The sequence below is a fragment of the Vespa mandarinia genome, chromosome 25 (genome assembly GCF_050613455.1).
Source record: "Vespa mandarinia isolate Hongniang chromosome 25, ASM5061345v1, whole genome shotgun sequence".
Taxonomy (NCBI): domain Eukaryota; kingdom Metazoa; phylum Arthropoda; class Insecta; order Hymenoptera; family Vespidae; genus Vespa; species Vespa mandarinia.
This window is the reverse complement of record NC_140834.1, coordinates 2291102-2317762: the sequence shown is the minus strand read 5'-3', so window position 1 is coordinate 2317762 and position 26661 is coordinate 2291102. Positions and strand designations below refer to the sequence as shown.

General features: G+C 26.9%; 3 protein-coding genes and 1 long non-coding RNA gene across 10 annotated transcripts in view; 1 reads left to right on the top strand and 3 right to left on the bottom strand.

Annotated features, from left to right (window-relative positions):
* Window positions 1-26661, top strand: part of LOC146872210 (uncharacterized) — a 36876-nt gene that overhangs the window by 1372 nt on the left and 8843 nt on the right. The window contains exons 2-11 of one of the 7 annotated variants that reach the window (XR_014983604.1): window positions 417-665; window positions 1342-1509; window positions 3304-3388; window positions 7642-7736; window positions 9017-9171; window positions 9274-10212; window positions 11798-11882; window positions 16114-16210; window positions 17674-17828; window positions 24417-24513. This is a non-coding gene — a long non-coding RNA (uncharacterized LOC146872210). Of the gene's footprint in view, window positions 1-416; window positions 666-1341; window positions 1707-3303; window positions 3389-7641; window positions 7737-9016; window positions 9172-9273; window positions 10677-11797; window positions 11883-16113; window positions 16211-17673; window positions 17829-24416; window positions 24514-26661 lie in introns of those variants that run through there. The other 6 variants (XR_014983602.1, XR_014983606.1, XR_014983608.1 and 3 more) reach the window with 6 other exon arrangements.
* On the bottom strand, window positions 137-7057 carry LOC118450629 (odorant receptor 13a-like). The gene is made up of 7 exons (XM_085664205.1): window positions 7028-7057; window positions 5075-5522; window positions 3217-3502; window positions 2535-2634; window positions 793-903; window positions 559-714; window positions 137-449 (listed from the first exon to the last, which is right to left on the bottom strand). Exons 1-7 carry the CDS (start codon window positions 7046-7048, stop codon window positions 399-401), a joined length of 1173 nt encoding a protein of 390 aa, XP_085520331.1. The 5' UTR covers window positions 7049-7057; the 3' UTR covers window positions 137-398.
* LOC118450630 (odorant receptor 13a-like) lies at window positions 8656-15534 on the bottom strand. Its single transcript, XM_085664206.1, has 7 exons — window positions 15498-15534; window positions 13515-13962; window positions 11711-11996; window positions 11038-11137; window positions 9299-9409; window positions 9065-9220; window positions 8656-8965 (listed from the first exon to the last, which is right to left on the bottom strand). Exons 1-7 carry the CDS (start codon window positions 15516-15518, stop codon window positions 8915-8917), a joined length of 1173 nt encoding a protein of 390 aa, XP_085520332.1. The 5' UTR covers window positions 15519-15534; the 3' UTR covers window positions 8656-8914.
* On the bottom strand, window positions 17317-23872 carry LOC118450632 (odorant receptor 13a-like). Its single transcript, XM_085664204.1, has 7 exons — window positions 23811-23872; window positions 21849-22296; window positions 20411-20696; window positions 19695-19794; window positions 17956-18066; window positions 17722-17877; window positions 17317-17613 (listed from the first exon to the last, which is right to left on the bottom strand). Exons 1-7 carry the CDS (start codon window positions 23829-23831, stop codon window positions 17563-17565), a joined length of 1173 nt encoding a protein of 390 aa, XP_085520330.1. The 5' UTR covers window positions 23832-23872; the 3' UTR covers window positions 17317-17562.

Genomic DNA, 26661 nt, shown 5'->3' with positions numbered 1-26661 from the left:
AACAGACATATATTCTCTTATGTAACATACTATTTTGAATTATACATATACATACATATATATTTGAAATTTTCTAATAAATTTGTATTTCCTATTAATATTATTATTATTTTCTCCTATATAACTATGGAAAGCAATAGAATCAAAAATAATTGGCCATACATTTTAAAATATGAGACAACTGGTGTTTTTAATACAAATTTTCTTGCCAAAAAAAGAAACTAAGTGATTTGATCGACAGTCCTAAAATTGTATTAATATTTTCTTTGATCCTAATAATTAAGGGTGATACAAGTCAACAATGTATACACAAACAATTTGTCTTATTACAAGGAAATATGACTTAAGAAAAAAAAAAGATATTTCCTAGTACGTAATACATTTTATATCAATTCTGTTCACAAAAATGTTCGCAGTACCGATAAATATCCCATTGATGTTTTGAGGATCTGCAAGTATTAAAGAAATAAATAATACTTACAACGAAAAACAACAATTGTATTGTTAAAGCAAGTAACATAACTTGAAAATAGAAAAAATCAATCATTGTGTACTTACGTCCGTAAAAATGGACAAGGACAAGACCGCAAATTTGCCAGATGTTAAAAATTGCGGCTTCTTCGAACGTATCATACAAATAAGAAAAAATTTCGATTCTGTTACCGGTAAGTTATACCAGTCGTAATTATAAATGGCATTACCAAAATTGGAACTCTAATGGAATAATATAAATGACATTAATTAGGTAATTGATATTTCAATTGTACAAGAAATTATTGTTAGTTTATTTACTTCCTGAATAAAACATTCGCCGATGAAACAGTAAATAAAAAGAGTGCATATCACGGAAGAGATGTACACAAAGAACAGGAAAGATTGTAAATTATCCTTCGTTTCCTTACTCTAAAAATGAAAGGAATGAAAAGAATCTATTAAGTTTTATCATATAAATTGTTGACGTACATTGGATTAAAAAAGAAATCAATTTGTTTTTTACATTTTCCGAATGTAGACCATTATGAAGGGTATCTATAAAAAATGGCGGAGTTATAGTGATTATAACGTAATTGTCTCGTATAATGCTCACAAATCGAACAACAGTATCATTTACATACAATTTCATTCGAGTATTCAATGTTTTTCATTTTATTGCTATTCCCGAAAACTTGTTTGTACAAGCGTATATGTACAGTTTGTTAGTAGTACAATAAAAATTGATAACAATTGCACCAGACGGGAAGTGCAAAACAGAATGTAAAATTCATTAACAATAAATTTACAAGTGTTACGTCGTGAAAATAGAATTCGATGCAAAAACAACTAATTCGATCAATATTTCAGCATTACAGATTTACAAATGAACATCATTATTGTTTACACGATCCAGGATAATGGCGAAGTTGGTACCAAGCAAATGCTAAAGATTGAATAAGACATTTTTGACCATGAATATAAAAGGTTTACGGAAAAATATTGTGAAGAAATTAAAGGATATTAATGAAGATTAAAGTAAGGATACTTCGTTGCTACATTGACTTTACGGATTTATGGAAAATACGAATGAAAGTTTTAATCATTTTGTATCGAGACTTTGCCAGGTCAAACTATCATCATCGGATCCGCGATGACAGAAAACTCATTGAACATCGCTCCTTGTCTTTTAAATCAAGGAATGTAATCCATTTTCAAATTAATAGAATCGTTAGGTATGGAAATTGATCTGCTTGTTTATCAGTTTGCAATGCCAGAAGATAATTTTTGCATAAATGTGGCCGAACTTGATCAGCAAACACTGCAAAAGTAGCTTGCTAATTTCATAAAAACGAATGTTAATAACAATTAAATTTTTATTCGATAATTGAAAGTTTATTACGTGGTTTTGAATTCGATGATTCAATGCGAATCTTCAAAAATACATGTTAGCTGTTCGTAATGGGGAACTTTAAATGTGTTGAAATGTGTTATATTAGAAATTTTTTAAAAAAATATTGAAATAAGAGGCTTCAAAAATTTCCATTATTATGTGCATTACATTTAAGTCTTTCTGAAAGCTTGACTTTCTTCCGGAATGCTTCTTTTTTTGGAACAAAAAGAAAGTGTGATTTTTCTCAAGAAAAAGTAAAAAATAAATTAAAATGTTCGCCATTTTTTATAAACGTAGAATTTAAAAAATTCGGCTGAATAAGTACTTATTTTACTTTTATATTTTAAGAATTATTTATGAATAAATTCTTTCCTTTCTTTTTAATGAATACTCATGGAAATTATCGTAAGTAACAAATTGTTTCCTGTATCTATGCGAATTTCGTATCTCCGCCATTCTTTAAAAATTTTTTACGAAAATAAATTAATAATTTAATCTTTAAACTAAGTCCTATCAAGTAAAAAAAAGTTTATTTTACTAAATTATGTAGATTAGTGAAAAATAAATGAAAAGTAAAAAAAAGGGCAAAGAAATTTTTTTTTCTTTATGCTACGAAGTTATGTACTTCGTTAAAAAGAAACAAAATGAAAATATTCTGATGTATTTGTACCATCAATACGTAGTAACCGGAAAGACAGATATGAATGGTGGTACCAAACAGTTGCTGCATAATCGGTAAATTAAAGTTATCCTCCAATCTTTCCGTCAATCTGAAATATTATGTTTCATGTAGATATAAAAAATAAAATATTACGATAGAGTTCATTAGTATTGTTTGTATTTCCATTATTGAAACAAAATAAGAAAAAAATCAAATTAATTTTATTTAAATGGAAATATTTTTTTTTTTTTTTGATATATTTAACGACATGAAGATGATTGAAATTAATAAATACGTAATCAAATAATAAATAATAATGAATACAAAATAATGAATAGATATTGAATTAATTAATAGAATATAATGAATAAATAATTGAATAAGAAATAAAAAAATGATAAAATAATGAAATAACAAATAAATGATGATAGAACTAAATTGTTGAAGCGAGCCATTCATAAAAGGAATTGTTTATTAACAAAATAATAAATAATAAATAATCGAGATAATGAGATAATTTGTAATATTGTGTTACAAAATGCATTAACGTGCATATATATAATATATATGTGTTCGTGTGTTTGTAAATAAACTGAAGAAATTTATTATCAAAATTTAAAATAAAATAAACACACACATACATATCAATTATTTTTATATAATTTATTATTTTCATATAATTATATTTTACCTGATCAATCGATAATGTTGTAAGACAAGTTTCTTCATACCAGCATGATAATTTTTAGAATTGTTTAATATTGATTTCACTTTATAGGATAATATGGAGAATTGTGCAATTACTTGAATGGATAAATTGACGAACATGCAGTCGAATCCTACGTAACCTAATATGATAGCAGGTACGAGTATTAGTTGATAAGCGCATATCAAAGCATAAATCCTGCTGTCCTTTAAATCCATGATTTCTAATGTCCTATACGGCAATTTATAACCCATGGAATTGTTTTGCCTTGCTGAAAAGTAGAAACAGAGAAAAAGAAACCAAAGTAATTTTCTTAAGAAAAATAATTACAAAAAGATACAAGAACAAATACATTCGATTAGCTCATTAATACAAATATTCCAATTATACATATCAACTTAATATCCGACACAATGGTAAACCATATTTCAATCATGTAATATTACAGAGTACCCTTAAGTAATTTTTCATTTAATTAATTAATTATAAGTTAGACACACACTTGGATACAATTTTCTTTTTTAATTCTTTTCAAATCAATTGCGACTTTGTCATTTCTTCTGTAAAATTTTCAAGTCACCTTTCATAAAAATATCCACACCATGATGAGAAATATGATTCGAGATGAATTTGAAAGCTATTGGCATTTCGAGACATTGCAATTTTTATGAAATATTCCACAGATTTAAAGCAAATGGTAATCCAATGACGTTATATCGAATGAATACAGTAAATATGTTAAAACTTCTTGGCTAAGTTGGTTCATTATTTTCATGGACCGATTCTTTCATTAGTATGTTGCGCGTTTATTGTTGATATTTAATGCCGACAGTTTTTTCAGCAATTCATTATGTAACTATTCTAATTGTGGGCATTGAATAACATTGTCAATTAGTTATAGTAATACAAAATGAATTATGGCAGTGGGATACCATCAATCGCACGATATTCAATATCCGACCTAGATTATATGTAGGTACAGCTGGTTAGTTCCGGAGGAAGTTATTGATTGGTGTCAATTTAAGTTGCTGTATAGGATTTATAGTAACAATTTATGGTAACAATTAATCATTTGTGGTAACAATTAAGCTTAGGATTGTGTCACTTTGTTATCTGGTCAGTAAAGATGTGCAAATTTTTCCTCGTTGATATTAGTTCGTATTCGACAAATTGATACGGAATACAAATGTCTCGATTAGATATATTTTCGATTTCATCAAGATGTCTTTTTACTGTCGACCAAGTAATCCTAAATGTATCAAAAGTTTCTCGCACTGTCATTTATGGATCAGACTCAATTTGACAATGATTTCAATACATCATTATCAAATACCACAGGTCATTTACTTTGAGCATTATTGGATCAAGTCTAAATAATGATTAGATCAAATTGTTTCTACCAACATTAGCGCTTATTGAGCTTCGTTATTTACCCATATAGGTCACAAACTTATTGTTGCTTTATTTGGTAGTTGTTGCGTTAATTATCAAAAGAAAATAAAACAACATGCAATGACGTATATATTCTTTTTTAACGTCGGCAGATCGGAATTAATTTACTTAATAAAAATATTTAGAAGAATTAGCGATTATTGCATGGTAGCGCGTGTGTACACGATTATTTGTTTATATGTGTGAGTACATTTACTAATTCAATAGTAAGTAAATAAATAAATACATAAAAAATATAATGGTCGGATTACACTTAATAGCATAATGAAGATATGTAAAGTATAATGTCACATAGAAAAAATGTAAATATAGAAAATATGTAAACAATAGAAAATATGTAAAGTATAATGTCACATAAAAAAAAAGAAAGGAGACATATATTATATATTACCAATTTGAATTCCTTCGGTAACTCGATTCATATAATATAATAATTCGGCCACTGTCATCGAAGAGGTAATTATTATAATAAAATATGGAGGTAATTTAGAATAATTCACGAATGTCAGTTTTTCCTCTTCAGTTTCGTATTTTTCAGTCAGTGAATACTCCTCGAGTTCTGTGAATAATTTACGTAATGCTTCTCTGTTCATTCTGGTGATTGTAATTTTCGTAAGTGTCATTGTCGAGGCAATATTTTCTGCTACGTTCGATACGACATTCTCCAAAGTTTTTGGAGCCCAAAATAATTGAGCGATTGCTAAAGAACAATGAATGGTAAGATATGTGAAAAAGAAGAGAAATATCGGAACGTAGTTCTTCAATGGCCAAATTCCCATGCATTTTAAGAACCTTGAGCTCCAAATGAATGATTTTCGGACGTTGGAAATTCCTAATTCCTATTTTAAAAACATTTAGTTGATTAATTTGTTAGATTTGTTATAGATTTATTATTTAATTATGCATCTAAATACATTGTATTGTATTATAGTTAATATATATATTATATTCATATATATTCACATATTGTTATTTATAATATCATACGTACAGGTATATATGCATATATATATTTATATATATATTTATATATTCATAATTAATATAATGATAAATGTGCATATATAGAATATTAATGTAGATAAACGTATTTATGTTTATATCGATTTAAATTTCTAACAATATTATATTTAATTTAATTTTTTTATTATAATTAAGTCACTTAAAAAAAGATATATAGATGTCTATTTATTCTATTATCTATTATATTTAAGTCTATTTCATTATGTATTTTATTTGAAATATTTGATTAATGTTCTTATTATTATTAAATATTAATGTTTTATCATGTAAATATGTAGTAATAATATTTATATATTACGAAAAGAAAATTATATATATTAATTTATATTCATATATGTGCACAACTTTATCATTATATTAATTTATTTTTTATTACTTTATAATAGGTACAGAAATAAAGGGTTACTAATTTTTTATTTCGTTAACACGACATATTTGATAAAAATAATTCACATAAAATTTATCTGATAATAAACACGACATATTATTGCATTTCCTTTTCTATTTATTAAACGATCTTGAAGTCCATTCAAGCTTAACTTCAACTTTTCAAAATACGAGGTTACGTTTTTTTATAATGGAAATAATCTTTGTTAAAAAAAAAAAAAAAATAACAAAAAATTTTTTTAATATTTTCTTTACCGAACAAGAAAGTTAACTTTAGGATATCATTGAATCTTTCCACTTAATAATAATAACAATAAATAAAATAATATTTCAAATTTTGCAATCAAATATTACTTGCTAGACCAATTTATCTCATTTTCAAAAATGCCGTGTATGTGAGATAAAGATTTTTTGGTATATTGTCCATGAAAAATTTATAACGATGATCGATCAACGAATGAAATCAATATAATTATTAAATCACATTGGTTCACATTTTCAACTATATTCACGAGCATAAATTGATAGAAAAATTTATTTAGTTTAAAAGAAAAAAATCAAGCATCAAAAACGGACAACATGAAGCTATGATTGTAGACTTGAAAAAAAAAATCAACTGTAACGTCACAGAATTGTCTGCGAAGTATAAGGAAAAGTCAATAATATCTGCATGGTTATAAATGAAATTGCATGACAACAAAAATATATATAAGAAAAAATTATTAACTTCCAAATAAAATTGCACAAAAATAATTTTCAATTGAAATAAACGTGACACACTTTGATCAACGAAAAATTATTTCCCATCACTACACTTAGGATATCAACGACACTTTATATTCGGGACGAAAGTCGTTCTGCAAATAGAAAAAAAAGAAAAAAAAATAGAGGAAACACAAAATAAGAGAAAAGCAAACCATCCTCTTGATCTTACTTCCATGCTATCTTTTTCCATTTTATCACTTCGAAGGTTTGCGACAGACTGACGGCAAAACGTTCGAGCGTCCTCCCTGGTAAACTTTGTTTAAAAAGTTGGTATACGCGTATAGGGGTTGGTTGAATAGTTAATTTCAAGTTGACGAAAAAAATATTGGGGAAGAACTCGTCTCTAACTGTTTCCATCAACGAGTTAAACTGTTACTTCGTAATTCATCGATTACCGTAGGTCGTTGATGTCGTGGCAGGGGAGTATACGTAAAAAATGTGCTCCCACTAATTCGGTTCACCGCGTATGACATCCCATTGTTTCACAACCCCCATGTAAAAGTTGCTATAACTTCATTGCATTTACCTCTCATTGAAATTTTTTTTCCTTATCATTTTTTTTCTTTTACTTTTTCTTCTCCCTCTTTTTTTTTTTTTTTTTTTAAAAGAGGGTGGTCATGGATATGAAGACGAAAAGTAGCATTTCTCCCTACAGTGTAATTTCCTTTCTTCGTGCGGTTATAGTTCGAAGTATTTCGGTTTATCGGCAATATAAAAATGTTCTCAGTCTATAAAACTTTTCTTTCGATCGTAATTTTCGTTTTTTTTTTTTTATGCTTTCAGTTCGGCGTAATACGCCGAAGGAACGACATTGGTTGTGACTCAATTAATGGTGCTAGTTTAAGGAAAATATTTTTCCTTCACGGAAATATTTATTCGTAAGTAGTCCTTACCGTTGTTTTTTAGTTTAGCGGTCATCGCTTTAGGGGAGGAAGTACATTATTTTCGGGTAGAAAAGGAAACTTTTTCTTTTTGTTTTAGTTTTCAATTTTATACAAGATCTCTTTTCGTTTATTTTGAGATTATTAATTTTTATGTGCAATCCTTTAATCTCTGTATGTCCATAAATTTTATTTGCATTTTTTTCTTTCACTAATTATGTTTTTTGTATGAAAAACACAAAAAAAATACACTTTATTTTTATGAATTTCGATTTTTTTTTCTTTATATACCATTATTAGTTTTTATTTATTATATTTTCTACGATGATTTCTATTAATTCATATATTGACCTGGAAAAGTTTTTATTAATATTTTTTTTTACGACTTACATTTAGCGTCACTTTTTCTTTCATATTTATTAGTGTACTCAATTTTAATTATATTTAAAATTTAATATAAATGTTTGCACATTTTCATGTTGAAATAATCAATATATATTAGCTCTTCATAAATTTTTTCTAATAGTGACTTCAGCCCTTGTCTATTTTCATAAATACATAAATTCGTTCGGTTTTCATATAAATAAAGAGAAAAGAACATTTTTGTCAATATCAATTATATTGTTACACGAATACGTAATATAAAAACAAAAATAACTAAAAAGAAAAACATATTGAGCTCATGGATATTGTTAACTTTGAAAAAATGGATTAATTATGCTCGGATAATTGTATGAATAATAACGATAATTTTTCTTTTAACAGACATATATTCTCTTATGTAACATACTTTTTTCAATTATACATATACATACATATTTATTGCAAATTTTTTAATAAATTTGTTTTTCCTTTTAATATTATTATTATTTTCTCCCATATAAGTATGGAAAGCAATCAGAAATCAGAAAAAAGAATCAGAAATAATTGGCCATACATTTTAAAATATGGGACAACTGGTGTTTTTAATAGAAAATTTTTTTGTCAAAAAAGAAAACTATGTGTTTTCATCGACAGTCTTAAAATTGTATTAATATTTTCTTTGACACTAATAATTAACGTTGAAACAAGTCAACGATGTATACACAAACAATTTGTCTTCCTACGAGGAAATACGACTTAAGAAAAAAAAAAAGATATTTTCTAGTACGTAATACATTTCATATTAGTTCTATTCACAAAAATGTACGCAGTACCGATAAATATCCCATTGAAGTTTTGAGGATCTGCAAGTATTAAAGAAATAAATAATGAAAGAAACAATTGTATTGTTAAAGCAAGGAACATTACTTGAAAATAGAAAAAATCAATCATAGTGTACTTACGTCCGTGAAAATGGACAAGGACAAGACCGCAAATTTGCCGGATGTTAAAAATTGCGGCTTCTTCGTACGTGTCATACAAATAAGAAAAAATTTCGATTCTGTTACCGGTAAGTTATACCAGTCGTAATTATAAATGGCATCACCAAAATTATAACTCTAATTCAATAAAACAAATGATATTAATGAAGTAATTGATACTTTAATTTTAGAAGAAATAATTGATATTTTATATACTTCTTGAATAAAACACTCGCCGATGAAACAGTAAATAAAAAGAGTGCATACCACGGCAAAGATGTATACAACGAACAGAAACAATTTTATACTGTCATTCGTATCCTTTCCCTAAAAGTGAAAAAAATGAAGTGTATCGATTAAGTGTTATCATATAAATTGATGACGTACATTGGATTAAAAAAGAAATCAATTTGTTGTTTACATTTCCTGAATGTAGACCATTATGAAGGGTATCTATAAAAAATGGCGGAGTTATAGTGATTATAACGTAATTGTCTCGTATAATGTTCACAAATCGAACAAAAGTATCATTTACATACATTTTCATTCGAATATTCAATGTTTTTCATTTTATTGCAATTCCCGACAATTTCTTTGTACAAGCGTATATGTACAGTTTGTTAGTTGTACAACAAAAATTGATAACAATTGCATCACACAGGATGTACAAAACAGCATGTAAAATTCATTAACAATAAATTTACAAGGGATACGTCGTGAAAATAGAATTCGATGAAAAAACAACTAAATCGATCAATATTTCACCATAACAGATTTACAAATGAATATCATTATTGTTTACACGATCCAGGATAATGGCGAAGTTGGTAACAAGCAAATGCTAAAGATTGAATTAGACATTTTTGACCATGAATATAAAAGGTTTACAGAAAAATATTGTGAAGAAATTAAAGGATATTAATGAAGATTAAAGTAAGGATACTTCGTTGCTACATTGACTTTACGGATTTATGGAAAATACGAATGAAAGTTTTAATCATTTTGTATCGAGACTTTGCCAGGTCAAACTATTATCATCGGATCCGCGATGACAGAAAATTCATTGAACATCGCTCCTTGTCTCTTAAATCAAGAAATGTCATTCATTTTCAAATTAATAGAATCGTTAGGTATGGAAATTGATCTGCTTGTTTATCAGTTTGCCATGCTTGAAGATAATTTTTGCACAAATGTGGCCGAACTTGATCAGCAAACACTGCAAAAGTAACTTGCTAATTTCATTAAAAACGAATATTAATAACAACTAAACTTTAATTCGATAATTGAAAGTTTATTACGTGGTTTTGATTTCGATGATTCAATGCGAATCTTCAAAAATACATGTTAGCTGTTCGTAATGGGGAACTTTAAATGTGTTGAAATGTGTTATATTAGAAATTTCTTTAAAAATACTGAAATGAGAGGCTTCAAAAATTTCCATTATTATGTGCATTTCATTTAAGCCTTTCTGAAAGCTTGACTTTTTTGCGGAATGCTTCTTTTTTTGGAACAAAAAGAAAGTCTAATTTTTCTCATGAAAATGTAAGAGATAAATTAAAATGTTCGCCAATTTTTATAAACGTAGAATTTCAAAAATTCGGCTGTATAAGTACTTTTTTACTTTTATATTTTAAGAATTATTTATGAATAAATTCTTTCCATTCTTTTTAATGAATACTCATGGAAATTATCGTAAATAACAAATTGTTTCCTGTGTCTATGCGAATTTCGTATCTCCGCCATTCTTTATGTTTTTTACGAAAATAAATTATTAATTTAATCTTTAAAGTAAATCCTATCAAGTAAAAGAAAGTTTATTTTACTAAATTATATGTATTAGTGAACAAATAAATGAAAAGCGATGGAGATGGCAAAAAATGTTTGTTTCTTTATGCTACGAGGTTATGTACTTCGTTGAAATGAAACAAAATGAAAATATTCGCATGGATTTTTACCGTCAGTACGAAGTAACCGGAAATACAGATATGAACGGTGGTACCCAATATTTGCTGCATAATCGGTAAATTAAAGTTATCCTCCAATCTTTCCGTCAATCTGAAATATTATATTTCATGTAGATATAAAAAATAAAATATTACGATAGAGTTCATTAGTATTGTTTGTATTTCCATTATTGAAACAAAATTGGAAAGAAATCAATATGATTTTATTTAGAAGAAAATTTTTTTTTTAATTGTTGATATATTCAACGATGTAAAGATGATTGAAATTAGTAAATAATAATAAATACAAAATAATGAACAGTTATTGAATTAACGATTAAAATATAGTGATTAAATAATTGAGTAGCAAATATAAAATAATAAATAAAGAATGAAATATATATGATGAAAGAATTAAATTGTTGCAGCGACCCATCATTAAAAGAAATTATTTATTAACAAAATAACAACTAATAAATAGTCGAGAAAATGAGATAATTTCTAATGTGTTACAAACTGTAATAATGTGCATAAATATATACTTGTGTTTGGCTGTTCGTAAATAAAGTAAAGAAATTTATTATTAAACTTCAAAATAAAATTATTTATCATTGGTTATAAATATACCTACACACACACACACACACACACACACATCAATTATTTTTATATAAACATATTTTACCTTATCAATCGATAATGTCGTAGTACAATGTTCCTCATACCCTCATGATGATTTTTAGAATTATTTAATATTGATTTCACTTTACAGGATAATATGGAGAATTGTGCAATTACTTGAATGGATAAATTGACGAACATGCAATCGAATCCTACGTAACCTAATACGATACATGGTACGAATATTAATTGATAAGCGCACATCATAGCATAAATCCTGCTGTCCTTTAAATCCATGATTTCTAATGTTCTATAGGGTAATTTATAACTCATGGAATTGTTTTGCCATGCTGAAAAATAGAAACAGAGAAAAAGAAACGAAAGTAATTTCCTTAAGAAAAATTATTACAAAAAGATACAAGAACAAATACATTCGATTAGCTCATTAATACAAATATTCCAATTATACATATCAACTTAATATCCGACACAATGGTAAACCATATTTCAATCATGTAATATTACAGAGTACCCTTAAGTAATTTTGCATTTAATTAATTAATTTAAAGTTAGACACACACTTGGATACAATTTATTTTTTTAATTCTTTTCAAATCAGTTGCGACTTTGTCATTTCTTCTGTAAATTTTCAAGTCACCTTTCATAAAAATATCCACACCATGATGAGAAATATGATTCGAGATGAATTTGAAAGCTATTGGCATTTCGAGTCATTACAATTTTTATGAAATATTCCACAGATTTAAAGCAAATAGTAATCCAATGACGTTATATCGAATGAATACAGTAAATTTGTTAAAACTTCTTGGCTAAGTTGGTTCATTATTTTCATGGACCGATTCTTTCATTAGTATGTTGCGCGTTTTTTGTTGATTTTTAATGCCGACAGTTTTTTCAGCAATTCATTATGTAACTATTCTAATTGTGGACATTGAATACCACTGACAATTGGTTATAGTAATACAAAATGAATTATGACGGTGGGATACCATCAATCGCACGATATTCAATATCAGACCTAGATTATATGTAAGTACAGCTGATTAGTTCCGGAGGAAGTTATTGATTGGTGTCAATTCAAGTTGCTGTATAGGATTTATAGTAACAATTTATGGTAACAATTAATCATTTGTGGTAACAATTAAGCTTAGGATTGTGTCACTTTGTTATCTGGTCAGTAAAGATGTGCAAATTCTTCCTCGTTGATATTAGTTCGTATTCGACAAATTGATACGGAATACAAATGTCTCGATTAGATATATTTTCGATTTCATCAAGATGTTTTTTTACTGTCGACCAAGTAATCCTAAATGTATCAAAAGTTTCTCGCACTGTCATTTATGGATCAGACTCAATTTGACAATGATTTCAATACATCATTATCAAATACCACAGGTCATTTACTTTGAGCATTATTGGATCAAGTCTAAATAATGATTAGATCAAATTGTTTCTACCAACATTAGCGCTTATTGAGCTTCGTTATTTACCCATATAGGTCACAAACTTATTGTTGCTTTATTTGGTAGTTGTTGCGTTAATTATCAAAAGAAAATAAAACAACATGCTATGACGTATATATTCTTTTTTAACGTCGGCAGATCGGAATTAATTTACTTAATAAAAATATTTAGAAGAATTAGCGATTATTGCATGGTAGCACGTGTGTACACGATTATTTGTTTATATGTGTGAGTACATTTACTAATTCAATAGTAAGTAAATAAATAAATACATAAAAAATATAATGGTCGGATTACACTTAATAGCATAATGAAATTAATAGAAAATATGTAAAGTATATTGTCACATAGAAAAAAAGAAAGGAGACATATATTATGTATTACCAATTTGAATTCCTTCGGTAACTCGATTCATATAATACAATAATTCGGCCACTGTCATCGAAGAGGTAATTATTATAATAAAATATGGAGGTAATTTAGAATAATTCACGAATGTCAGTTTTTCCTCTTCAGTTTCGTATTTTTCAGTCAGTGAATACTCCTCGAGTTCTGTGAATAATTTACGTAATGCTTCTCTGTTCATTCTGGTGATTGTAATTTTCGTAAGTGTCATTGTCGAGGCAATATTTTCTGCTACGTTCGATACTATATTCTCCAAAGTTTTAGGAGCCCAAAATAATTGAGCGATTGCTAAAGAACAATGAATGGTAAGATATGTGAAAAAGAAGAGAAATATCGGAACGTAGTTCTTCAGTGGCCAAATTCCTATGCATTTTAAGAACTTTGAGCTCCAAATGAATGATCTTCGGATGTTGGCAATTCCTAATTCCTATTTTAAAAACATTCAGTGAATTAATTTGATAGATTAGTTATAGATTAATTATTCAATTATGCATCTAAATACATTGTATTATAGTTAATATATATATATTATAATCGTGTTATATTAATATATTGCTATTTATGATATGATATATACATGTATATGTGTATATATTACGATATGTGTATATATATATATACGTATAAATTATATATTTATATATTCATAATTAATGTAATGATAAATGTGCATATATAGATTAATAATATATAGATGAACGTATTTATGTTTATATCGATTTAAATTTCTTATAATATTATATTTACTTCAATTTTTTATTATAATTAAATCATTCAAAAAAAGATATATAGATGTCTATTTATTCTATTATCTATTATATTTAAGTCTATTTAATTATGTATTTTATTTGAAATATTTGATTAATGTTATTATTATTAAATATTAATGTTTTATCATGTAAATATGTAGTAATAATATTTATATATTACGAAAAGAAAATTATATATATTAATTTATATTCATATATGTGCACAACTTTATCATTATATTAATTTATTTTTTATTACTTTATAATAGGTACAGAAATAAAGCGCTACTAATTTTTTATTTCGTTAACACGACATATTTGATAAAAATAATTCACATAAAATTTATCTGATAATAAACACGACATATTATTGCATTCCCTTTTCTATTTATTAAACGATCTTGAAGGCCATTCAAGCTTAACTTCAACTTTTCTAAATACGGGAATTTTCTATTACGTTTTTTTATAATGGAAACAATCTTTGTTAAATAAAGAAGAAAAAAAAATTTTTTCAGTATTTTCTTTATCGAACAAGAAAGTTAACTTTAAGATATCATTGAATATTTCCACTTAATAATAATAATAATAAATAAAATAATATTTCTACTTTAGCAATCAAATAATACTTGCTAGAACAACGTTTTTCAAAAATGCTCCGTATCCGAGATAAAGATTTTGTTGTTTCGAACACCCGGTATATTGTCCGTTAAAAATTTATAACGATGATCGTTCAACGAATGAAATCAATATAATTATTAAATCACATTGGTTCACATTTTCAACTATATTCACGAGCATAAATTGATAGAAAAATTTATTTAGTTTATAAGAAAAAAATCAAGCATTAAAAACAGACAACATGAAGCTATGATTGTAGACTTGAAAAAAAAAAATCAACTGTAACGTCACAGAATTGTCTGCGAAGTATAAGGAAAAGTCAATAATATCTGCACGGTTATAAATGAAATTGCATGACAACAAAAATATATATAAGAAAAAATTATTAACTTCCAAATAAAATTGCACAAAAATAATTTTCAATTGAAATAAACGTGACACACTTTGATCAACGAAAAATTATTTCCCATCACTACACTTAGGATATCAACGACACTTTATATTCGGGACGAAAGTCGTTCTGCAATTAGAAAAAAAAAAAAAAAATAGAGGAAACACAAAATAAGAGAAAAGCAAACCATCCTCTTGATCTTACTTCCATGCTATCTTTTTCCATTTTATCTCTTCGAAGGTTTGCGACAGACTGACGGCAAAACGTTCGAGCGTCCTCCCTGGTAAACTTTGTTTAAAAAGTTGGTATACGCGTATAGGGGTTGGTTGAATAGTTAATTTCAAGTTGACGAAAAAAATATTGGGGAAGAACTCGTCTCTAACTGTTTCCATCAACGAGTTAAACTGTTACTTCGTAATTCATCGATTACCGTAGGTCGTTGATGTCGTGGCAGGGGAGTATACGTAAAAAATGTGCTCTCACCACTTCGGTTCACTGCGTAGGACATCCCATTGTTTCACAACCCCCATGTAAAAGTTGCTATAACTTCATTGCATTTACCTCTCATTGAAATTTTTTTTCCTTATCATTTTTTTTCTTTTACTTTTTCTTCTCCCTCTTTTTTTTTTTTTTTTTTTTAAAAGAGGGTGGTCATGGATATGAAGAAGAAAAGTAGCATCTCTCCCTACAGTATAATTTCCTTTCTTCGTGCGGTTATAGTTCGAAGTATTTCGGTTTATCGGCAATATGAAAATGTTTTCAGTCTGTAAAACTTTTCGTTCGATCGTAATTTTCGTGTTTTTTTTTTTTATGCTTTCAGTTGGGCATAATACGACGAAGGAACGACATTGGTTGTGACAGAATTAATGGTGGTAGTTTAAGGGCAAAATATTTTTCCTTCACGGAAACATTTATTCGTAAGTAGTCCTTACCGTTGTTTTTTTTAGTTTAGCGGTTATCGTGTTAGGGGAGTGACGAATACAGCATTTAAGAAAGTACATGATTTCCGAATAGAAAAGGAAACTTATTCTTTTATTTTTAATTATCAATTTTACACAAAACTTCTTTTCGTTTATTTTGAGATTATTAATTTTTATGTGCAATCGATTAATCTCTACATTTCTCTAAATTTTATTTTCATTTTTTTCTCACACAAATTACGTTCTTTATATTTATCACTTGATTTCTATAAATTTCTATTTTTTTTTCCTTATATACCATTAATAGATTTTATTTATTATATTTGATACGATGATTTCTATTAATTCATATATCGACATGGAAATGTTGTCGTTAATATTTTCTTTTTCAGATTTATGTTTATCTTCACTTTTTCTTTCACTTTTGTGACGAAATATTATACTTCGTTGATGATCACTATTTATTAGTTTATTCAATTTTTATTAAATTCAAAACGTGATGTAAATGTTTGCATATTTTGATGTTGAAATAATCAAAATATATTATTAATTTTGTCATTAGTGAGATGAACGCTTATCATTTTTATAATCAGTTAATCGAACGAGATCGTACAATAATCGATTTTGTATATTGATTATTGAAATGCAATTAATATTTCTATAATAATTTTAAACAGATTCCTTCCAATAAATGCATAAAACTTGAATATCTCGATAAATATAGATAATATATACATAATATCACAAAGCTCGTTTGGTTTTCATGTTAATAAGGAGAAAAGAACATTTATGTCAATAATAATTTTGTTGTTGCACGATTACGTAATATATTAAAAAACAAAAATAACTAAAAAGAAAAACAAATTGGGCTCATGCATATTTTTAACTTTGAAAAAATGGATTAATTATGCTCGGATAATTGTATGAATAATAACGATAATTTTTCTTTTAACAGACATATATTCTCTTATGTAACATACTTTTTTCAATTATACATATACATACATATTTATTTCAAATTTTCTAATAAATTTGTTTTTCCTATTAATATTATTATTACTTTCTCCCATATGAGTATGGAAAGCAAAAGAAACAGGAATAATTGGTCATACATTTTAAATTATGGGAAAACTGGTGTTTTTAATACATATTTTCTTGCCAAAAAATGAAACTAAGTGTTTTCATCGACAGTCTTAAAATTGTATTAATATTTTCTTTGATACTAATAATTAACGTTGATACAATTCAACGATGTATACACAAACAATTTGTCTTCCTACGAGGAAATACGACTTAAGAAAAAAAAAATGATATTTCCTAGTACGTAATACATTTCATATTAGTTCTGTTCACAAAAATGTACGCAGTACCGATAAATATCCCATTGAAGTTTTGAGGATCTGCAAGTATTAAAGAAATAAATAATTCTTATAACGTAAGAAACAATTGTTTTGTTACAGCAAGCAACATTACTTGAAAATAGAAAAAATCAATCATAGTATACTTACGCCTGTGAAAATGGACAAGGACAAGACTGCAAATTTGCCGGATGTTAAAAATTGCGGCTTCTTCGTACGTGTCATACAAATAAGAAAAAATTTCGATTCTGTTACCGGTAAGTTATACCAGTCGTAATTATAAATGGCATCACCAAAATTATAACTCTAATTCAATAAAACAAATGATATTAATGAAGTAATTGATACTTTAATTTTAGAAGAAATAATTGATATTTTATATACTTCTTGAATAAAACACTCGCCGATGAAACAGTAAATAAAAAGAGTGCATACCACGGCAAAGACGTATACAACGAACAGAAATGATTTTATACTGTCGTTCGTATCTTTTCCCTAAAAGTGAAAAAAATGAAGTGTATCGATTAAGTGTTATCATATAAATTGATGACGTACATTGGATTAAAAAAGAAATCAATTTGTTTTTTACATTTCCTGAATGTAGACCATTATGAAGGGTATCTTTAAAAAATGGCGGAGTTATAGTGATTATAACGTAATTGTCTCGTATAATGTTCACAAATCGAACAAAAGTATCATTTACATACAATTTCGTTCGAGTATTCAATGTTTTTCATTTTATTGCAATTCTCGAAAACTTGTTTGTACAAGCGTATATGTACAGTTTGTTAGTTGTACAACAAAAATTGATAACAATTGCATCAAACAGGATGTGCAAAACAGCGTGTAAAATTCATTAACAATAAATTTACAAGTGTTACGTCGTGAAAATAGAATTCGATGAAAAAACAACTAAATCGATCAATATTTCACCATTACAGATTTACAAATGAATATCATTATTGTTTACACGATCCAGGATAATGGCGAAGTTGGTAACAAGCAAATGCTAAAGATTGAATTAGACATTTTTGACCATGAATATAAAAGGTTTACAGAAAAATATTTTGAAGAAATTAAAGGATATTAATGAAGATTAAAGTAAGGATACTTCGTTGCTACATTGACTTTACGGATTTATGGAAAATACGAATGAAAGTTTTAATCATTTTGTATCGAGACTTTGCCAGGTCAAACTATCATCATCGGATCCGCGATGACAGAAAATTCATTGAACATCGCTCCTTGTCTCTTAAATCAAGAAATGTCATTCATTTTCAAATTAATAGAATCGTTAGGTATGGAAATTGGTCCGCTTGTTTATCAGTTTGCCATGCTAGAAGATAATTTTTGCAAAAATGTGGCCGAACGTGATCAACAAACACGGCAAAAATAGCTTCCTAATTTCATAAAAACGAATATTAATAACAATTAAATTTTCATTCGACAATTGAAAGTTTATTACGAGGTTTTGAATTCGATGATTCAATGCGAATCTTCAAAAATACATGTTAGCTGCTCGTAATGGGGATCTTCAAATGTTTTGAAATGTGTTATATTAGAAATTTCTTTAAAAAATATTGAAATGAGAGGCTTCAAAAATTTCCATTATTATGTGTATTTCATTTAAGCCTTTCTGAAAGCTTGACTTTTTTGCGGAATGCTTCTTTTTTTGGAACAAAAAGAAAGTCTAATTTTTCTCATGAAAATGTAAGAGATAAATTAAAATGTTCGCCAATTTTTATAAATGTAGAATTTCAAAAATTCGGCTGAATAAGTACTTTTTTACTTTTATATTTTAAGAATTATTTATGAATAAATTCTTTCCATTCTTTTTAGTGAATACTCATGGAAAATATCGTAAATAACAAATTGTTTCCTGTATCTATACGAATTTCGTATCTCCGCCATTCTTTATGTTTTTTACGAAAATAAATTATTAATTTAATCTTTAAAGTAAATCCTATCAAGTAAAAGAAAGTTTATTTTACTAAATTATATATATTAGTGAACAAATAAATGAAAAGTGATGGAGATGGCAAAAAATGTTTGTTTCTTTATGCTACGAGGTTATGTACTTCGTTGAAATGAAACAAAATGAAAATATTCGCATGGATTTTTACCGTCAGTACGAAGTAACCGGAAATACAGATATGAACTGTGGTACCCAACATTTGCTGCATAATCGGTAAATTAAAGTTATCCTCCAATCTTTCCGTCAATCTGAAATATTATATTTCATGTAGATATAAGACTAGAATAGAAAAATATTTCAAGTATATATAAATTATTACGACAGTGTTCATTATTATTGCTTGTATTTCCATTATTGAAATAAAATAAGGAAAAAATCAAATCAATTTTATTTAAATGGAAATATTTTTTTTATTTTTCATATATTCAACAATATGGAGATGATTGAAGTTAATAGATAATAAAAAATACAAAATAATGAGGAAATATCAAAATAACAAATTAAATATAATGAATGAATTATTGAATAGGTAATAAAAAATAAAAAAATATCCAAATAATAAATAATTGACGAAAGAACTAAATTGTTAAAGCGTGACACCCGTAAAAGAACTTGTTTATTAACCAAATAACACATAATAGATAATCCAGTAAATGTGTTTTTATTAAATGTGTTAGAAAACGCAATAACGTGCATATGTATACACGTATGTGTGTCTGTGTAAATTAAGTAAAAGAATTATTTAATAAATTTCAAAATAGAATATTTTAACATGGTTTATGTATATAGACATTTATATATATATATATATACACATGCAAATATATGAAGAGTTTTCGTATAATTTTACGTATTATTTTTCACCTTATCAGTCGATAATGTCGCTGTACAAGTCTCTTCATACCCTCGCGATGATTTTTAGAATTATCTAATACTGCTTTCACCTTATAGGACAATGTAGAGAATTGTGTAATTACTTGAATGGACAAATTGACGAACATGCAGTCGAATCCTACGTAACCTAATACGATAGACGGTACAAATATTATTTGGTAGGCACAAATCATAGTGTAAATTCTGCTGTCCCTTAATTCCATGATTGCTAATGTTTTGTACGGTAACTTATAACCCATCGAATTGTTTTGCTTTGCTGAAACGTAGAAACAGAGAAAAAGGAACAAAATAATTTTCTTAAGAAAAAGAATTACGAAAGGATGACATGAATTAAAACATTCGATTAGATGATTAATACAAATATTCCAAATATTCATATCGGCTTAAATGTCCGATACGTGTAATATTACGGGATACCATTAATCTGACGGATACCATTAAATACGGAATCTTCCGTAAAAAATGTGCACGCAGTGATGAAAAATATGATTCGATGTGAACTTGAAAATCACCGACATTTCGAGATATTTTATAGTTTATGTAATGCTCCATAAATCTAAAAAAATAATAATCCGATATAGTAATATGAAATGAATACGATGAACTCAGTAAAACTTTCTAGCAATGTTGGTTTATCGTTCTTTTGGGTAGATCGACTGATTTTGCCGTTAGCAAGTTGCGATATAACGCGTATGTTATTAACCAGTGCAAGCCATTGTTTCGACAATTATTTATCCAATCAATTCAATTGTGGACAATAATCATTAACAGCAATTGGTTGTGGCAAATCAAAATGAATTATGCCGGTGCGGTATCATCAAACGCACGATAGCACCGTTTTCAAGTATCAGATCTGGATTTGGTGTGAATACAGCTGATTGATTCGTAGAAAGTCATTGATTGGTATGTGTCATGTAGCTGTATAGAACTCATTTCTCATCGACGATAACGATTATGCTAAGAAATTGATCTTCTCGTTGACTGGTCAATAATGATACGCAATTTCTTGCTTGCTAATTTTCTTTCATATTGAATTGGCATTTATTGAACTTCAGAACTTAACCATAGAGATCATTAATTTTGTATTCTTTTAATTTCTAGTCGTTACGTCCAATCGTAAATGAAACAACATGCAATGACGTATGTATACTTTTGAACGTTAGGAGGATAAAATTAATTTACTTATAAAAAATATTGGAAATGATTATCGATTATTGCATGCTCGTGTATTTGTGTATGAATATGTCTTCGTGTGCGAGACTATATCTATTAAATAAAGAATAAATAAGTAATTAAATAAAAATTATAATCTTCGGACAACAGTTCGTGATAAAGCCATTAATGATTGAATAGAAAATATATAAAATAAAATGGCACACATAAAAAAGAAACAAAATTTATAAATTACCGAATTGAATTCCTTCAATAACTCGAGCCAAATAATACAATACTTCGGCCACTGTCATTGAAGATCCAATTATTATAATAAAATATGGAGGTAATTTAGTATAATTCACGAATGTCAATTTCTCCTCTTTAGTTTCATATTTCTCAGTCACTGAATATTCCTCGAGTTCTATAAATAATTTACGCAATGCTTCTCTGTTCATTCTGGCAATTGTAATTTTCGTAAGTGTCATTGTTAAAACAATATTTTCTGCTATGTTTGTTACGACGTTCTCCACGGTTTTTGGTGCCCACCATAGTTCTGCGAGTGTTAGACAACAATGAAGAGAAAGATATATGAAGAAGAAGAGAAATACCGGAACGTAGTTCTGCAATGGCCAAATTCCCATGCATTTTAATAACCTTGAGTTCCAAATAAATGATCTTCTGACATTGGCAATTCCTTGTTCCTATATTAGAAATATTCAATTGATTAATATTCTAGATTGATTTTAGAATAATTAGTTATTTATGTATCTATATATATGTATTACATTTTATTAAAGAATATGATTATATATTAGTTAGTTGATATTTTAATGTATATATGTATAATCTATATATTTTTACGTTTATGATTAATATAATAATATATGTACATACACAGATTATTATTATATATATGCATATTTATATGTATACCGATTTTAATTTCTGATAATTTTAACGTGATCGTATTCACCATAATTTTTTTTATTACAATGAAATTACAAAAAAAAAAAAAAATGGATAGATATATCTGTATATTCTTTTGTTATTATATATACTTAAATTCTTATGTATTTAATTAGAATCATTCAATTAATGGTCGTATTATTATTAAATATTAATATTCTAGATTTATTTTAATATTAAATATTAATATTTTATCATGTAAATATTTAATAATAATATTTATATATTACGAAAAGAAAATTATATATATTAATTTATATTCATATATGTGCACAGCTTTATCATCATATTAATGTATTTTTTATTATTTTATAATGGATACCTAAATAAAGGGTTACTAATTTTTTATTTCGTTAACACGACATATTTGATAAAAATAATTCACATAAAATTTATCTGATAATAAACACGACATATTATTGCATTTCCTTTTCTTTTTATTAAACGATCTTGAAGTCCATTCAAGCTTAACTTCAACTTTTTTAAATACGAGCTTACGTTTTTTTATAATGGAAATAATCTTTGTTAAAAAAAAAAAAAACAAAAAATTTTTTTAATATTTTCTTTACCGAACAAGAAAGTTAACTTTAAGATATCATTGAATCTTTCCACTTAATAATAATAACAATAAGTAAAATAATATTTCAAATTTTGCAATCAAATAATACTTGCTAGACCAACTGTTTTCAAAAACGCCGCGTATGTGAGATAAAGATTTTTTGTTTCGAACACCCGGTATATTGTCCGTTAAAAATTTATAACGATGATCGTTCAACGAATGAAATCAATATAATTATTAAATCACATTGGTTCACATTTTCAACTATATTCACGAGCATAAATTGATAGAAAAATTTATTTAGTTTAAAAGAAAAAAATCAAGCATCAAGAACAGACGACATGAAGACTATGATTGTAGACTTGAAAAAAAAAAATCAACTGAAACGTCACAGAATTGTCTGCGAAGTATATAGAAAAGTCAATAATATCTGCACGGTTATAAATGAAATTGCATGACGAAAATATATATAAGAAAAAATTATTAACTTCCAAATAAAATAGCACAAAAATAACTTTCAAATGATATAAACGTGACACACTTTGATCGATGGAAAATTATTTCCGATCACTACACTTAGGATATCAACGACACTTTATATTCGGGACAAAAGTCGTTCTGCAATTAGAAAAAAAAAAAAATAGAGGAAACACAAAATAAGAGAAAAGCAAATCATGCTCTTGATCTTACTTCTATGCTATCTTTTTCCATTTTATCACTTCGAAGGTTTGCGACAGACTGACGGCAAAACGTTCGAGCGTCCTCCCTGGTAAACTTTGTTTAAAAAGTTGATATACGCGTATAGGGGTTGGTTGAATAGTTAATTTCAAGTTGACGAAAAAAATATTGGGAAAGAACTCGTTTCTAACTGTTTCCATCAACGAGTTAAACTGTTACTTCGTAATCCATCGATTACCGTAGGTCGTTGATAGCGTGTTAGAGAGGTATATGTAAAAAATGTACTCTCACCACTTTCGTTCTATTGTTTCACAACCCTCATGTAAAAGTTGCTATAACTTCATTGCATTTACCTCTCATTGAAAATTTTTCCTTTTTATATTTTTTCTTTTACTTTTTCTTCTTCTTCTTTTCTTTTTTTTTCTTTTTTTTTTTAACAAAGAAAGTGATCATGGATATAGAGAAGACAAGGAACATCTATCCCTGCAGTATAATTTTCATTCTTCGTGCGGTTATAGTTCGAAGTATTTCGGTTTATCGGCAATATGAAAATGTTTTCAGTCTGTAAAACTTTTCGTTCGATTGTAATTTTCGTGTTTTTTTTTTTTATGCTTTCAGTTGGGCATAATACGACGAAGGAACGGCATTGGTTGTGACAGAATTAATGGTGGTAGTTTAAGGGAAAAATATTTTTCCTTCACGGAAACATTTATTCGTAAGTAATCCTTACTGTTGTTTTTTTTAGTTTAGCGGTTATCGTGTTAGGGGAGTGACGAATACAGTACTTAAGCAAGTACATGATTTCCGGATAGAAAAGGAAACTTATTCTTTTATTTTTAATTATCAATTTTACACAAATCTTCTTTTCGTTCATTTTGAGATTATTAATTTTTATGTGCAATCGATTAATCTCTACATTTCCCTAAATTTTACTTTTATTATTTTCTCACACTAATTATTTTTTTGTATGTATCACTTGATTTCTATGAATTTCGATTTTTTTTTTCCTTATATACAATTAATTTATTTATTATATTTTCTACGATGATTTAATTCATATATTGACATGGAAATGTTTTTGTTAATATTTTTTTTTTCAGAGTTACATTTATCTTCACTTTTTCTTTCACTTTTGTGACGAAATATTATATTTCGTTGATGATCCTTATTTGAGCCGTGTATTTTGAAAGTGGCCTAAGTCCATTTATTTTCAAATCGAGATATTTAAGGGTTTGCGTTTCAATGAATTTAAAAATATACGTATAGGATACTAATGAGTCATACTACTTAAGTATATCTAAAGGTGTTAAATTTATAGTTTCTATTAAAATAGTGGCAATTAATAAGTGAATAATATGCGTTTTCTTATCAAGAATGGAGTTAGGCCACTTTCAAAATTAACAATCATATTCATTATAAAATTTGAAGGTGCCCAAGTCCATTCAACATAATTTAAGATGCTTCAAATTGAAGAAAAACAATACTCAATTTATTTTTACATATCTTTAAAACACTTCGAAAACATAATTTATGCGATTCAAAACATTTTTTAACTACATAACGTACAAAATTACAAACATAAATTTATTACAAAACAATTTACTACTCATCTAGATTTTGTGTGCGTGAAAGGGATTTGAAGAAATCATGATGCTCCGGTGGTATATATCGTAATAGCTCAATTATGTCCTTGAATTTTGCTGTTGTAATTTGTCTGATATTTTTATACAGTAGTGTCAATATAATATTTTCGAACTTTCTTGGTCTATCCCGACGTGGTAATAAATATAGTACTTTAAAATGTTCATTTTCATTCATTGATGTCTTATGAAAAATGCGCACATGTCACTGTAAGCTATAATGTGTCTTTCTATAATGTGTTCCTTTTTTTTTTTTAAGACGAATATTCTTCTATAATTCTGTTTCTTTTTCAATTTTTTTTAAAATTTTTAGTTACCATTTCTTATAAGTATAAATGGAGTTAGGCCACTTTCAAACTACACGGTTAAATTATTGAACTAACACTGAAAACTTATGTGTCAAGAATTATCGTATTTGCTCGGAATATAAGCAACCTGAAATGCTTTACTGATAAATAAGATAAAGTTGTACATGTAATTATGGCAAGCGGAAAAAATTGACAAATGGAATTAGGCCACTTACAAAATAAATGGCTCATTTATTAGTTTACTCAATTTTTATTAAATTCAAAATGTCATGTAAATGTTTGCACATTTTGATGTTGGAATAAACAAAATATATTATAAATGTTGCCAATAGTGAATTCAGCACATATCATTTTTACAATCAGTTAATCGAACGGTATCGTCCAATAATCGATTTTATATATTGATTATTGAAATGCAATTAATATTTCTATAATAATTTTAAACAGATGCAATAAATGCATAAAACTTCAATATCTCGATAAATATAGATGATATTTACATGATATCAGAAAGTTCGTTCGATTTTCATGTAAGTAAAGAGAAAAGAACATTTTTCACAATACCAATTTTGTTGTAGCATGAATACGTAATATATATATATAAAAAAAAAAAAAAAAAAAAAAAAAAATAACTAAAAAGAAAAACAAATTGAGCTCATGCATATTGTTATCTTTGAAAAAATTAATTAATTACGTTTGAATAATCGTATGAATAATAACGATAATTTTTCTTTTAACAGACATATATTCTCTTATGTAACATACTTTTTTCAATTATACATATACATACATATTTATTTCAAATTTTTTAATAAATTTGTTATTCCTATTAATATTATTGTTACTTTCACCCATATGAGTATGGGAAGCAATAAAATCAGAAATAATTGGCATTTTAAAATATAAAACAATTGG

What these genes read in the sequence shown, in the direction of transcription:
- LOC118450632 (XM_085664204.1), bottom strand. Translation starts at nt 23,831, where the DNA reads ATGGAAAAAGATAGCATAGAA. An exon ending in TATTGAAGGAATTCAATTCG is followed by an intron (nt 20,697 to 21,848) that starts GTAATTTATAAA and finishes TCTACGTTTCAG; the next exon opens with CAAAGCAAAACAATTCGATG. An exon ending in CGACATTATCGACTGATAAG is followed by an intron (nt 19,795 to 20,410) that starts GTGAAAAATAAT and finishes ATAATATTTCAG; the next exon opens with ATTGACGGAAAGATTGGAGG.
- LOC118450629 (XM_085664205.1), bottom strand. Translation starts at nt 7,048, where the DNA reads ATGGAAAAAGATAGCATGGAA. An exon ending in TGGAAAAAGATAGCATGGAA is followed by an intron (nt 5,523 to 7,027) that starts GTAAGATCAAGA and finishes TTTTTAAAATAG; the next exon opens with GAATTAGGAATTTCCAACGT. An exon ending in CCTTGTCCATTTTTACGGAC is followed by an intron (nt 450 to 558) that starts GTAAGTACACAA and finishes TAATACTTGCAG; the next exon opens with ATCCTCAAAACATCAATGGG.
- LOC118450630 (XM_085664206.1), bottom strand. Translation starts at nt 15,518, where the DNA reads ATGGAAAAAGATAGCATGGAA. An exon ending in CGACATTATCGATTGATAAG is followed by an intron (nt 11,138 to 11,710) that starts GTAAAATATGTT and finishes ATAATATTTCAG; the next exon opens with ATTGACGGAAAGATTGGAGG. An exon ending in GCGAGTGTTTTATTCAAGAA is followed by an intron (nt 9,221 to 9,298) that starts GTATATAAAATA and finishes TTATTGAATTAG; the next exon opens with AGTTATAATTTTGGTGATGC.